This window comes from Castor canadensis, chromosome 3 (genome assembly GCF_047511655.1).
Source record: "Castor canadensis chromosome 3, mCasCan1.hap1v2, whole genome shotgun sequence".
Taxonomy (NCBI): domain Eukaryota; kingdom Metazoa; phylum Chordata; class Mammalia; order Rodentia; family Castoridae; genus Castor; species Castor canadensis.
This window is the reverse complement of record NC_133388.1, coordinates 119828582-119843586: the sequence shown is the minus strand read 5'-3', so window position 1 is coordinate 119843586 and position 15005 is coordinate 119828582. Positions and strand designations below refer to the sequence as shown.

Sequence of the window (15005 nt, the reverse complement as noted above, 5' to 3'; positions counted from 1 at the left end):
TGTGCATAGCTGAATCAATGTTTCTCCCCGCTTTCTTTTCTTTTCTTCTTCTGTGATTTGGTATTGCCTGCCCTTTCATGGTTTTGTTTGCTTTCATTTTCTGTGTGCAGAATTCCTTAGAGAACCATTTGTAGTGGTGTCTTGGTGGTCACATATTATTTTAGTTTCTGCTTACCATGGGAGACTTTTATTGTTCCATCTTTTCTGAATGATAGTTTTGCTGGTTTATCCTAGGATTGAAATTATTTTCATTCAGTGCCTGAAGACCTCACTCCATGCCCTTCTTGCTTTTAAGGTTTCCATTGAGAAGTTTGCTGTGATTTTGATGGGTTTGCCTTTGCATGTTATTTGTTTTTTCTGTCCTACAGCCTTCAATATTCTTTCTCTAGTCTCTGTACTTGTTGTTTTAATGATAATATGTTGTGGGGTAGTTCTATTTTGGTCAAGTCTGTTCAGTGTTCTGGAGGCTTCCTGTAACTGAATGGGGATAGTTTTCTCTAGATTTGGGAAATTATTTTTTATTATTTTGTTCAATATATTACACATTCCTTTTGCTTGCACATCTTCTCCTTCTTCAATGCCCCTGATTCTCAGGTTTGGTGTTTTCATGGAGTCAGTGATTTCTTGTATTTTCTTTTCGCAGGTCTTGAGTAGTTTAACCAGTAGTTCTTCAATTTTTCCTTTAATTGCCATTTCATCTTGAAGTTCTGAGATTCTGTCTTCTGTTTGTTCTATTCTGCTGGAGTGGCCTTCCATTTTGTTTTGTATTTCTGTTTCATTTTTTTTTCCTGAGGTTTTCCATATCATTGGTTACTTCCTCTTTAATATTGTTAATTTTCACCCTTAATTCATTTATCTCTCTGTTTATGGTGATTTTTGTTTCAGTTTGGTGTTTATTTAGGGTTCCTACAATTTCATTTATTTGTTTCTGTGTTTTCTCACATTCTTTATTTTGTTGTCTTGGAATTTCTTTAGTGCCTCCTGTACGTTTTGGTTGACCATGTCTAGTAACATCTCTATGAAATTCTCATTAATTACTTGTAGGATTTCTTTTTTCAGGGTGTTCTTGTTGGCTTCATTGGGTTCCTTGGTATAGTTTATCTTTGTTTTTTTGCAGTCTCGATCTGGATATCTGTTTTTTTCATTTTGCTCTAAATCTTGTACTACTTTATTTTTGGGGGAAGAATGGTTTCCATCCCTTTTTCTTCTTTCCACATTTCCACTAGGTACCATTTCTGTCCCTGGACTATGTGTAATTTAGTATTAGCTTGGTTACAATATTAATACCCACAAAACCATGACAGAAGGATAAAAAAGAGAAAGAGAAGGAAAGATAATGGAAGAAAGAAGAGAGAAAAAAATGGGAGAGATGGTGGGTGATCAAACAGCAAACCAGACAGCCAAACTCTTAAAGAAGGGAAAAAAATCACCAGTTCTGGAACAGTAGAATTGCAATCTTAGTTGTTCTGATGTTACTGCTTTAGCATCCAGTCCTGTCTGTGTGTGTCTCTTAGGCAGGTTTGGAGCCCTCTAGCTGCAGCCTGAGCAGGAGACTGGTAGAGCACTTGTCTGGCAAGCCTGTAGAGCTGGGGCCTGGGTCAGTCCAAGGGGCGGGGATCCTGGTGGGGTGGGTGATGTGGTTGTCTCATACTGAGCTGGTACCCAGCCCCGTGGGGTAGGGATCCCTGCGGAGCATGGTTCTGGTCATCCTAGGCATATCTGGGGCCTAGCAGAGCCTGAGGGGTCAGGGTCCAAGGGGCTGGGATCCTGGTGGAGTGTGGATCTGGCATGGAGCTGGTGTCCAGCATGGCCTGAGGGGCAGGTTCCCGGCAGGGCATGGATCCAGCACGGAGCTGGGGCATGGCACAGTCTGAGGTGTGGGGATCCCGATGGGGTGTAGATCTGGCACAGGCTGGGGGCCAGCACTACCCAAGTGATGGGGACCCCAGTGGTGCATCAATCTGATGTGGAGCTGGGGCCCAGTGTGGCCCGAGGGGTGGGCATCCTGGCAGGGTATGGATCTAGTGCAGGGCTGGGGCCCAGCATTGCCTGATGGGCGGAGAACCTGGCAGAGTGGAGCAGGTTCTCCACAGGCCTGCGAGGTGGGGACTTGGCAGGCCAGCTGTTCTTTTATTAGATTGTGGGATGAAGAAGCCTTTCATGATCTAGGGGTTTAGAGTGCCATATTTTCAGCTGTCGTTGATGCTTTACCTCAGCCAAGTGGGTCTCCAGCATCTTACCAGAGTCCCTGGTTCACAGAGCTCATGTGGTTTGCGGCTCTGTCCCAGTCACCATCTCGGATCCTCTATCTCTGCATATTGTGCTTTTTGATGTCATTGGTCTTGAATTGTTTTGTCATAGATAAGATAGGTAGGGTTCAATGAAGGTTTGCTCTGTGGTGTTAAGTATTTCCACTAATTACCTAGTATGTGTGGGAGCTGGGGATAAAGCTTACTAGTAGAACTGGAGCACTGCATGTTCAAACTATCATACTAAAAACCAAAACAAACAAACACACAAATAAACAACAGCTACAAAAATAAACAGTATGTGACATGGTTGCAGACAGTAAGATTTTGGCAGAAATGACAAGAAGGACATTATGTATCAATTTTCTGTGCTAATTATATGCTATTATTTGTAGTCATTTCACATTTCATATTTATGATGCAGATGAGAAAACAGGTTGATATGTAGGTTTAGGTTAAAATCAAAGACTGAAATTAACCCTTAGTATTATTAATGTCTTTGCATTTAAGAGAGTTATTTCTAAGTGTCATTGTTGTTTGAACTGCTGCTTTAGCCTAGAATATACAGAGGAATAGCTGGATGTTTATAGATTACCATGACAATTTTAGGAAAAAAGAAAGTATAGTATGTGTGTGTGAAGTACAAATTATTTAAATGCAAGAGAATGAAGATGGCAGAACAATGTCTGAAAAGTCATGAGATAGAAATCCAGAAGGCAGAAGACCTGAATTAATGAGCTCACTGTAAACAATTTTCAATATATCATTATTATGGTACTTGGGATATTTCCTGGTCTGTTTCAAATGAGAACTTTAAGATGATAGCATTAACATTTACTAAAATTTAGAAAAGAATTAAGAGGTATAATAGTAATTGAAATTATTTTGCTTCAGAAGATATGGATAAGTTGATCAGTGGATACTAAGTTGAGTTTGATAGGTGTAAGAAGTACTGGTGTGCTGGTATTGCAGGTAGTGATTATGTGCTATATATTTCAAAAAGATATAAGAAAGGACTCTGAAGATTCCACCAGCAAAAGATGGTAAATGTTTTAAGAGGTAATATGTCTACCCTGATTTAAATATTGCAATGATATGTATATGTATTGAAACATCATGTGGAACCCCATAAATATGTACAGTTTTTGTTCTCATGTGTCAGTTAAATAAAAGAAGAGGAAAAAAGAAAGCTAGGAGTAGAATTGCACTTTGACCTCCAATAGATGATGTCAGTTCCCCTTGCAAAGGTTGTATAGTGTTACACACTTATCAGTAAAACAGATTTCTAGTTTCCATTTGAAACCAAAGAAATGGGTAAACAGTACCTCAAAAGTCATTTGGAGGAAATAGGAAATTTTTTAACCTATTGACAGAAAGTACTGGTGGAGGTCATAGTGAGTCAGAATTTGACTAATAAGTAATTGTCTGAAATTGACCTTGCTCATTATGCAATAGACCATTGTATGACATAGCAACCTCATTCTGCAGGGATTGGGAATGTCTACCTGCAAGGTCCTGTGGCCTCCTGCACTGAAGTGGGCTTTGCCTTGGGACCTCAAATTCTGTCATTTTCTCCCATGAGTCATATTCTGTTGGTAGCACTGTTCTGTTGTTTTCCATTTCTCCCGAGGTTAATTTTATAAAGTGTATTTAAACCAACTGTAGTACTGGGTTCTAAGATGAAGTAGGACATACGTAAAGATTTCAATGTGTCAGGAAACTTGAGATGTTCTCATCCAAAGGCTGTGCACTGGACTGCTGAGCTCCCAAGTCTCCTTCCATTACTTATCAGTATGCAGTTGATGAGACTATACTGTGGCTTTGGTTCTCTTCAGTTTGCTTCTTACAATAAGTCATGTGCCATATATGTATTGAATTATCCCACCCTACAAAAACATAAAAAGAAAGGTTTTTGTTGTTGTGTGTACATGTTTGTCATACTGGGGATTAAACACAGTGTCTTATGCTCATTAGGCAAGCACTCTACTACTTGAGCCACACCCTCAGACCTCTTTGCTTTAGTTTATTTTTCAGATAGGGTCACATGCTTTTGTCCTAAGATCCTCCTCTCTCTGTCTCTCAAGTGCCTGGGATTACAGATGTGTACCACCATGCCCAGACCTTTAAAAAGACTCATCTTAGTTTCTCTTTAAAGTTTCTGGGGAAAAGTTCTTGGGAGTTGTGTCAGTTTTCTATTGTGTTACATGTAATCTCCTCAAAACTCAAGGTTTGAAGTCACAGTATGTAGTTCCTCATGCTTTGGTGTTGATGATCCAGTTGTTCCTTTGGTCTCACCTGCACTTTCCCATGATGGTGCAATCAGGGGTGGGTTTGAAAACCTTGGACTCAGTTGGGATAATGAGCAGTTGGGTCGTGTCTAGTGGTTATTTGGAATCTTGAGGGAGACTTTTTTTTATTGCTTATTCATTTATTCACATGTGCATACATTGTGCCATCTCTCCCTTCTGCCCCCACCCCCTCAGTTCCAGGCAGAACCTGTTCTGCCCCCTTTCTAATTTTGTTGAAGAGAAAACATATGAGATAATAAGAAAAACACAGCATTTTTGCTAGCTTGAGATAAAGATAGCTATACAGAGAGATTCCTAACATTGCTTCCATGCATATGTGTATTGCAACCTACATTGGTTCATCTCTACCTGACCTCTTCACTACTTCCCAGTCATCTTCCCATAGTGGCGTCTGTCAGTTTAACATTAATTTATTTGCTCCTCTACAGTGGGCACATCAAACACTTTCAAGTTTTAGGTTTTCTTCCCTTTTCCTGTTCCTCCTGTATGTGTTCTCCTCTTAGTGTGTAACCCATGTCCAATAGTATTACTGCATTTGTTTTAGGTCTATAATCCATATATGAGGGAGAACATACAATTTTTGGCCTTCTGAGTCTGGCTAACTTTGCTTAAGATGATGTTCTCCAGTTCCATCCATTTACTTGTGAATGACAAAATTTCATTCTTCTTTGTGGCTGAGTAAAATTCCACTGTGTATAAATACCACATTTTCTTAATCCATTTGTCAGTAGTGGGGCATCTTGGCTCTTTCCATAACTTGGCTATTGTGAATAGTGGTGCAATAAACATGGGTGTGCAGGTGCCTTTGGAATAACCTGAGTTGTATTTCTTTGGGTATATCCCTTGGGGTGGTATTTCTGGATCATATGGCAGATCCATGTTTAGTTTTTTAAGAAGCCTCAGTGTTGTTTTTGAGAGTGGTTGTACTAGCTTGTATTTCCACCAGCAATGTATGAGGGTTCCTTTTTGCTTGTATCCGTTTGTTGTTGGTGGTGTTTTTGATGATAGCTGTTCTAATAAGAGTGAGGTGGAATCTTAGTGTGGTTTTGATTTGCATTCCTTATATGGCCAGGGATGGTGATCATTTTTTCATGTGTTTTTTTGCTATTTGAATTTCTTTCTTTGAAAAAGTTCTGTTTAGTTCAGTTGCCCACTTCTTTTTTGGTTCATTGATTTGAGGGGAGTTTAGTTTTTTGAGCTCCCTGTATATTCTGGTTATCAGTCCTTTGTCTGATATATAGCTGGTGAGCATTTTCTCCTATTCTGAGGGTGTTCTCTTCAGTTTAGAGACCATTTCTTTTGTTGTGCAGAAGCTTTTTAATTTCATGTAGTCCCATTTATCCACTATTTCTCTTAGCTACTGGGCTGCTGGAGGTCTATTGAGGAGATCCTTGCTTATACCTATCGCTTCCAGAGTATTCCCTGCTCTTTCCTGTACTAACTTCAGAGTTTCAAGTCTGATATTTAAGTCCTTAATCCATTTTGAGTTAATATGAGTACAAGGTGATAAACAGGGATCTAGTTTCAGTTTTCTGCAGGCAGATAACCATGTTTCCCATCAACATTTGTTGAAGAGGCTGTCTATTTTCCATCACATGTTTTTGGCACCTTTGTTAAGAATAAGGTGGGCATAGCTGTGTGGGTTCATATCCAGGTCCTCTATTCTGTTACACTGGTCTTTATGGCTCTGTAATACAGTTTGAAGTTGGGTATTGTTATACCTCCAGCATTGTTCTTTTTGCTAGTATTGTCTTGGCTATTCCAGGTCTCTTGTGTTTCCAAATGAACTTTAGGGTAGGTTTTTTAAATCTCTGTGATGAAAGTCATTGGGATTTTGATGGGAATTGCATTGATGATGTAGATTTCTTTTGGTAGTATATCCATTTTTACTATGTTGATTCTACCAATCCTTGAGCATAGGAGATCTTTCTACCTTCTGTAGTCTTTCTTTCTCAATCTCTTTCTTCAGTGGTTTGTAGTTCTCCTTGTAGAGGTCATTTACATCCTTTGATAAGTTTACTCCTAGGTATTTGATTTTTTTGAGGCTATTTTAAATGGAATTGTTTTCATATATTGCTCATCAATTTGTTCATTGATGGTGTATAAAAAAGCTAATGATTTCTGTAAGTTGATTTTGTATCCTGCTACATTGCTGAAGCTGTTTATGGTGTTTAGGAGTTTTTGGGTAGAGTTTTTTGGGTCTTTAAGGTATAGGATCATGTCATCTGCAAATAGGGATACTTTGACAATTTCTTTACCTATTTGTATTCCTTTTATTACTTCTTCTTGACTAATTGCTCTGGCTAGGAATTCCAGGACTATGTTGAATAAGAGTGGGGATAGTAGGCACCCTTATCTTGTTCCTGATTTTAGGGGAAATGGTTTCAGTTTTTCTCCACTAAGTATGATGTTGGCTGTAGGTTTGTCATATTTAGCCTTTATAATATTGAGGCACATTCTTACTGCTCCTGGTTTTCTTAGAGCTTTTATCATGAAGTGGTGTTGAATCTTATCAAAGGCTTTTTCTGCATCTGTTGAGATGATTGTGTGGTTTTTGTCTTTGCTTCTATTAATGTGCTATATTACATTAATTGATTTGTGTATGTTGAACCACCCCTGTATCCTGGGGATGAAGCTGAGGGAGACATTTTTTGTTTTTATTTTTTTTACTATGCTTTTATTTTGTAAGTGAAAAGGGAAGTCAAGGACACCTTTGAAGCTTGTGGTAGTTTCCAAGAAATTACATGATGTAGTTATGCAGATTGCAGCTTGGAGAAATGATTCAAAGAAGGTTAACAAAAGTACCTAACAATGTTTTGAAGATTCTGGTACAAATACTGTTTTATCCTCTCTCTCTTAGTTCTGGGTCCTTATTAAGGATCTGCTGTGGAGTGAGCCTGGAAGTGTTTCTTACACTGAAATAGTCTCTGTTCACTATGCTAAGCTTGAAAGTCAGTATGTTCACGTTGGTTGATGCCCCTGGCCCACATCGCTTAGAGTACGAAGGTCAGATGAGGTGGCTGCACTCTATTTTTAAATTTTTTAAAGTTTATCTAAATTACAGGAGTACTATTTGCTTATTTTGATAATTTAAAAATGCAGACACGTGGAAAGGGAGATACTCTCCCCATATTGTCTCCCCCCAAATTCAGTCCTCCTAGAAATAGCTTCACCTTTCTGTGGCCTTCATGTACACGAAGATATACAAAACTCGTCGTTGATTTGCTGTAAATAATGAACTTAAACTGTAATCTTCCCAAGCAATTTGTTTTTATCTTTAGAAATGGATTATGGAAATAAGTCCATGGTAATAAACTTAGATTTAACTTTCAATAACTACGTACTATGGCACAGTGTGAATGTGCCATAACTTATTCAGTCATTCTTCTATTGAAGGACATTTAAATAATTTCCAGGGTTTTGCCACACAAACTATTTATTGAAATGAGCAAATAAGATCTTGTACTTTCTGTGAAAATTAACAAATTTATATATGTGCACAAATACATGTGTTATAACTTCTTTATGATGATGTAGCAGACATAAGATTTGGGTCACAGGGTTTGGGCATTTTTCATTATAACAAATATTGCCAGATCAATTTTTTAATGATGGTAGAATGATACATTTCAATATTTCAAACTGTTTCCTATATTGTTTCCATATAAATACTTTTAAATTCTGTCTCATTTGAGAGTGTCAAACACTATTAGATGCTAACTGTCCTTCTTTCTCCCCAACTCTCCTCTGTAAGTAACCTGGAGACATTTGTAAGTCTATTAGTTGGGTTTTTTTGGTTCATAAGTTTGCATTTCTGAGTATGCAAGGTACTACTATAGCTCTTTTACCTTTTAAATTTGAGGCATAATCTCTTGATTTCCTCCATGCTTTGTGCTTCATACATCAACTCCCATCTCATCTTAATATATTAATGCATTTATTTCACATACTAGATATTATTAATTCATATTATTATGACTGTATTAGTTAAATTGCTTTATTGCTGAGCTTTACAGGGCCAACTATTATTTTTTTCTAGAATTAACAAATTTCTATTTACTGATTACTTTGTTTTCTATGTACCCATCACTAACACTCCATCAAATTCTGTCTGAAATAAAACCTTCTCTATATCAGATGCATCAAGTAGTAATAACTTCTATTTCATATTTTGTTATTTTCTGTTTTTCTTTTAATTCTTTCAGAAGTGTTTGGAGATCTCTCTCCTGTAGCCTTCTATACTCTTGCTCTATTTTTGACTCTTGGTTTCTAGATATTTTCTCAGTTATCTCTTGAGACCATACTTCACTATCATCTGAGATTTCTCCTTTTCTTTTCCTTTTGGGAAATCACCTATTTCTGACATCCAATTCTTGCCCTTTTTTTTTTGGTTTACTAACTCATTTTGCTGGAGCACCTCCGCTAGCAGCCGTTAGTATCTTAGTTGGTTCCTTAACTGCTATAACTTTCAGTTAGAAGTAATGTTCTGTTGGAATTTTGAAGGAATTGTTCCCTTGGCTTCTAGGGCAGATGTTGCTGCTGAGGAGACTGATACCAATTGACTTTTTTCTTGTTCCTGAAAACTTTTACATTTTTTTCTCTATTGCTACTATTTAAAATTTTTAAATAATAGACCTTGAATTGTGCTGGGCATTTGATGTACCCTTTAAATCTGGAAAATAATTAAATCCTTGCATCTTTATTACTTTGACATTGTTCTCTTGGGTTGATGCTTTAATATTTAAATATTTAGCATCCCTCTCTTCAGGAATGTAGGTTCCAGTTTTCTCTACCTTGTTAAATCTCCTTACCACTCATGGATCTATTGTCCATCTTTCAAAAAAATCTTCCTGAAATATCTTTTTTTCTTTATCCAAGTAATTCTTTGAGGAAAAAAACCCCTCTTGACTGTAACATAATTTTAGAGGGAATTTGGAAAGAACTGAAAGTAAATGCATATAATTAATCTTTAGTTTTTTTAGAAGACATAGCAGGGATATCTCTAAAAATTTGCTAGTTACTGATGAAGTCAGTAATTATTTTTTAAGCTGCTAGAGTAATATAAAATAAACTTTGCCTGCATGTTTCCCCTGAAGTTACAGACAAGATTAGTTCTAAATCAATACCTGAATTTTCTTTTTTTTCTACACTTCCCTTAATATGTTCATTTAAAATATTTTCTTCAAACCCAACTTTAAATCTTCTTCTTCTGTTTGCTAAGCAGAAAACTATCTCCAAGTTAACCATTTTTTATTCTGATCTTGGTATAGTCTTTCACATATGATAAAGAGCAAGTTTGTATCATTATGTAGCATGCTTATGAAATAACCATTTTTTTAAACATAGTGCCACAGTCAGTAGAGCATCCTAAGTGGAACTGGCGGACTAAACCAGAAAGCCGTGATTTTGATGAATTGAACCACATCCTTCAAGAGAGCAAGAAGCTGGGGAAAGCCCTTGAAAATCTTTCTCGAAGTAAGTTCATTTTCCTGATTATAATTGAAAGTCTTAACCAGTATTAAAGCAGAGACATTCATAACTATTGGCAATAACCATTTCCAACATCCTCATTATAATTCTGTGAAAGGCTGAGGAATTCTCAGAGTGTGAGATTGGAATGAGGATTGATTTGGCATATTACACAGATTTGTGGGTAGACTGATTATACAATATCTGAGAGTTGTAGAACCCCTGTAGCTGTTTTACTCTAGTCTCTCTACATGGTTTCTGTCACCCAGCTCAAATGCACACCTAATGGCTTCTTCATTCTTCTCTTTTGAAAAGCATTGTTATATGTCTTTCTTTTTGCCTGCATGACTTTTGGATGGCTGTAAACTTTTTAAGAGTGTTAAGTGGCCCAGATTCTTCTTCTTAGAGTCCTTTCAGAGCCTAGCACAATGACTTCTAAGTTAATTTTCTTTTTTTATGAAAGCAATGACTCTGAAATTTGAGGGCCTGGATTAGAGGTTTTGTTGTGCCCTCTGCAAAGTGAATGACCATGGGTAAATTGTTTAATTTCCATGAGCCTTGGTTCTCTCATCTCCAAATCTGGAAGACATGATGTGCTTCTGCGTAGTAGGTGTGTATACTGTATACACACCTGTATACTTCAAAGGAACACTTGTTTTTCTTATTTTATTGTTGTGCTGGGTGGGGGTGCATTGTGGCATTTACAAAGATTCTTACAATGTATCAAATGTACTTGAATTCACCCCCTCCACCACTTTGCTTGATTTCCCCTCCCCCAATTCCTGGAACACTTTCAACAGGTATCATCACTGCATTTACATACATGTGTACACATTATTTGCACTATATTCACCTTCCTACCTCCTTTCCCTCCCACCTCCCCCCTCCCACTGACACCAAACTCCCCTCCAAGGGCAAACTTTTAAAGATAATCAAACAAGTATTTTGATTTGTTGAATACATACATATATACACATGCATATATACTTTATGATTTTAGTAGTGAGCTTAGATATTCCTATCTTTTTCTGGTTCTTTTTTTCTCAATTTTAAAAATTAGACATCTTTGGAAGCCATTAAAGTCATGGCCTCACTAACATTTTCTCTTAGTCCCATGGAAATATTAACGATTCCAAAGAGATCTCTACTTTAGATAACATAGTTTTACTAATTTCATGATTGGCATCAAAGTTGAACATCATCCCTTGTTATATATTTTGGGAGATGTTTTACAATATAAATATGTATATATAGTATTATGTTGTAATTTTATATATATTCTTATATTTTATTTTATATATTTATACATATAAGTGTTATGTATTATATACTCATACACATATATCCTTTCAAATCTTTTCATTTCTGACACACTAGAGCTTAATTTCAGACTTTTGTCCAATGAAACCTTTTCAGAAGTTAAGTTGCTTTATAATAGACTGGATCTTATAACCTTGCTGGTAGTTAAAACCCTGAGGATGGGATTTAGGAAAGCCCTGCTTTTGATTAGATTTGCTTTTGTAATGAGTGACAATAAAGTAAATTTTTAGCTTATTACTATATTACATTCATGAAAAGAGCCTGATCCTATTAATATAACAAAGGTACAATATCATCCTTTAAGGCATAGCTTACTGTTTTTCACAGTATCTTAATTTATTTAATAACCTGAGCCAAAAACAGAACAATTGATCACTACAGAGATCTTTAAATATACTTTAAATATACTGTCAGTCATTTTTTTCCTTTAAAATGTGACAGTGACCTTGTAAACACTTGCCAGATGCTGTTAATTTGTGAAGGTTTAGGGGAACCTCTCACAAGGGGATTTAGGGACAATACACCTAATAGCAAACACACCTGAACCACATCTAGGAGGATCAGAGGTAATGGTAAGGTAAAAGCAGCATAAAGATATGTGGTGTGGAGAGGTATTCCTGGTAGAGAGAGAGAATTGTATCTGTAAGAAGATATTTCAAAAGAAGAGGGAAAGTTTGTATTGCAGATACACAAAGGATCAAGCAAATAGTAAAGACAATAGAGCCAAAAGTCTAGGTAGAGGGGAGGATGTAGGAGTATAGATCACGATACAATAAGAATCATACAAGAAATGCATGACTCTAACAATCACTCTTGGCGGGGCAGCTTGGAGTACAAAGTTGATATGTTCTGTGTCTCAAGGCAAAGTCAGAGATGAAGAGAGCTTGAAACAAAGCAGTAGCTATAAGAAAGAGTAATCATCTAAGATTGTACATTTTGCAAAAATGTAGAAGATTCTGTGATGAATACATATTGATTGATATAAAGGAAGGATAAAAATAGAGTTGAGGATGCATTTCATTGATTTTATTTTGTTTGGGTTTTTTTTTTTTATGTATAATTGTGGAGACTGGGAGCTGCCTGGACCTCAAATAAGAATTCAAAAGGGTTTGAGGATGGAGGGGTGTTATGCTTCAAACTATAGTTTCAGATACTTTGGGACAACTGAACTGAGTGAACCACTGTCCTCCACTTCCAGCAATCAAGTGCATATAAGAGGTCGCAATTTGGGGCAGAGGTTTGGTTAGGCATGTAGACATGGAAATCTATGGTGTATAGGTAAGGAAACACACACACACACATACACGTATACACACACATACACACACACACATACACATACACACACATATACACACACATGCACACATACAAGATGCACATTTGAGATACAAGTAAAGTAGTATAGAGAAGTGATCTGATTGTGAAGACTGGAATTTTCACAGAAGATGGATAAAATCCAAGATAAAATGATCCCATGAGAATAAAGGAAGGAAAGTAAAATCATAGATAAATTATGTAATAAAAAGATGGAGACATATGCATTGTGTGTACAGCTGTCTCTACACTGTGCTTTCGTGGTTCACCTGTGGAATTCTAATTAGTGAAGAGTTAGAAGCTATGCAACTTTCACTAGAGAAATGGGTAACGAAGGCATGGTGCATACACACCATGGTCCACTATATAGTTACTAAGAATGATGCAGAAAATATTTATTAATAAAAACATACTTAAGGCATACTTTTATATGTGTATATGTATGTATACATGAATGTATTTACATATATGTATTTTATATGTATAGAAGCAGATAGCAGAATACTGTGTGTATTGTCTCAATTTTGTTTTATATATATGCATTCCTAAGAGCTGTCCACTTATATCTGTCTGTCTATCATTTATATCTATCTGTCTATCTGAAATTCTTCCATGTAATACATATAGTAATATGTATTCACAAGTTGTTCTTGTTAGGTGTCTGTGAGTAAAGTTTTGTTTTCCTTTTTTCTTCCTTGAATTACTTACTTTTGCATAGCTATGACAAAAATAACTGATAGAAACAATTTATAGAAGGAAGGATTTATTTAGGCTCCAAGGTTTCAGAGGGTTCAGTCCATGGTTGCTTCATCCCATATGCCTGGGCAGAACATCATGGCAGTAGGAACATGTGGTGAAAAACATTCTTCATCTCATGTTTGACAGGAAGCAGAAAGTAAGGAAGAGACTGGGGGTAAGGGGTACAACCTTCAATGTCTTTGGTGGTCTACTTCCTTCAGCTAGGCCCCACCTCTAAAGTTTCCAGTACCTCCCCAAATAGTACCACCACCTGGGGACCAAGCATTTAGCACATGAGCCTATGGGGGACATTTTATATTCAAACCATAATACTCTTATTATATATATTTTTTGTGATAAACATGTATGGATTTTATAAAGTGAAACATAAAAGCTATGTTTTTGCCATAGAAGAGAAAGGGGTTGGATTGATTTGATAATCAGGAGGTGTACTCACTGAAGCATAATTTTAAGAGAAGAGTGGAAGCAGGAGCCAGGATGCAGTGAATGCAACAGTGAATGGATAGGAGGGAAGAACAGCGAGCAGCACAGACTCTCCTGTGAACAGTTTTTATGGAAAAGGAAGAAGTGAGAGTGGCTGCTAAAGATAAAGCTTGTTTAATTTGGTTTCCTATATTTATGTGGAGGAGAGGAAGGGGAAGAGGGAAGGAAAGAGAGAGACAAAGAGAGAGAGAGACACAGAGAGGCAGACAGAGGCACAGAAGATGTGAATCTGTGTGTTTGTGCATATGTGACGGTCTTTAGGGTGATAAGAGGAAACCAAAATAAAGAACTTGCAGATCCAGGAAAGGAAAGATGATAGATGGGACAAATACCAGAGAAGGTAGAAAGGGATGAATCAAAGGAACAAGTGTGAAAATTAGACGTCCTAGGAGAAAGAACTGAAACTAGAGGCAGCAGCATTAGTGGTTCCTTCAGGGGGAAGATGAGTCAGGAAATCCAGAAAGTTTTCATTAAATAGATTCAAAGTTTTTAGAATTTCAAAAATTAATGTCTTTTACAATGAGCAAGAGAAGGAGGTGGGCAGAGAGGCTTGATGAAAATCAACAAAGTTTGGAAGTTTTCTTGGAAAAACAACAAGCTAAATAATCAAGAAAAAAATTGATGTGTGCTTCTCTAACAGGGATTAGCAAGCTCTGGCCCATGGGCCAAATTCAACTTGTCAGTTTCGTAGCTAAGATTCTGAGCATGATTCTCATATTTTTAAGTTGTTGTCTTAGAAAGAAGAATAAGGATATATGGGTAAGGCAGGTAATATATGACTTACAAAACCTAAAATTTTATTCTTTAATTTGTTATTGAAAACTTTTCTCACTTTTGTTCTTGGGTAACCAACTGAGGATAGAATCCTTTAATTCCTAGTAGGAATTCTGTTTGCTCTAAAAAACAATTAGCAGCCCATGTAAAGAATATAATTGGCAAATGTTCTGGGGTAGGTTGATTACCCATTTGTTAGTGTGGGTTGTACTTCCACAGGTACTTGCTTTAACATTATTTATTATCCTTAATTGTATAAACTGATTTTAAAAAAGTTCTGTTTTGTAGCATTCGTCAATTTCCATGGTGTAAATATTACCACTGT

General features: G+C 36.7%; 1 protein-coding gene across 1 annotated transcript in view; it reads left to right on the top strand.

The window, feature by feature from the left end:
- The window catches only part of C3H8orf34 (chromosome 3 C8orf34 homolog), a 408045-nt gene that overhangs the window by 108039 nt on the left and 285001 nt on the right, over nucleotides 1-15005 (top strand). The window contains 1 exon segment of the mRNA XM_074068561.1: nucleotides 9905-10033. Coding sequence (XP_073924662.1) covers nucleotides 9905-10033 — 129 coding nt within the window.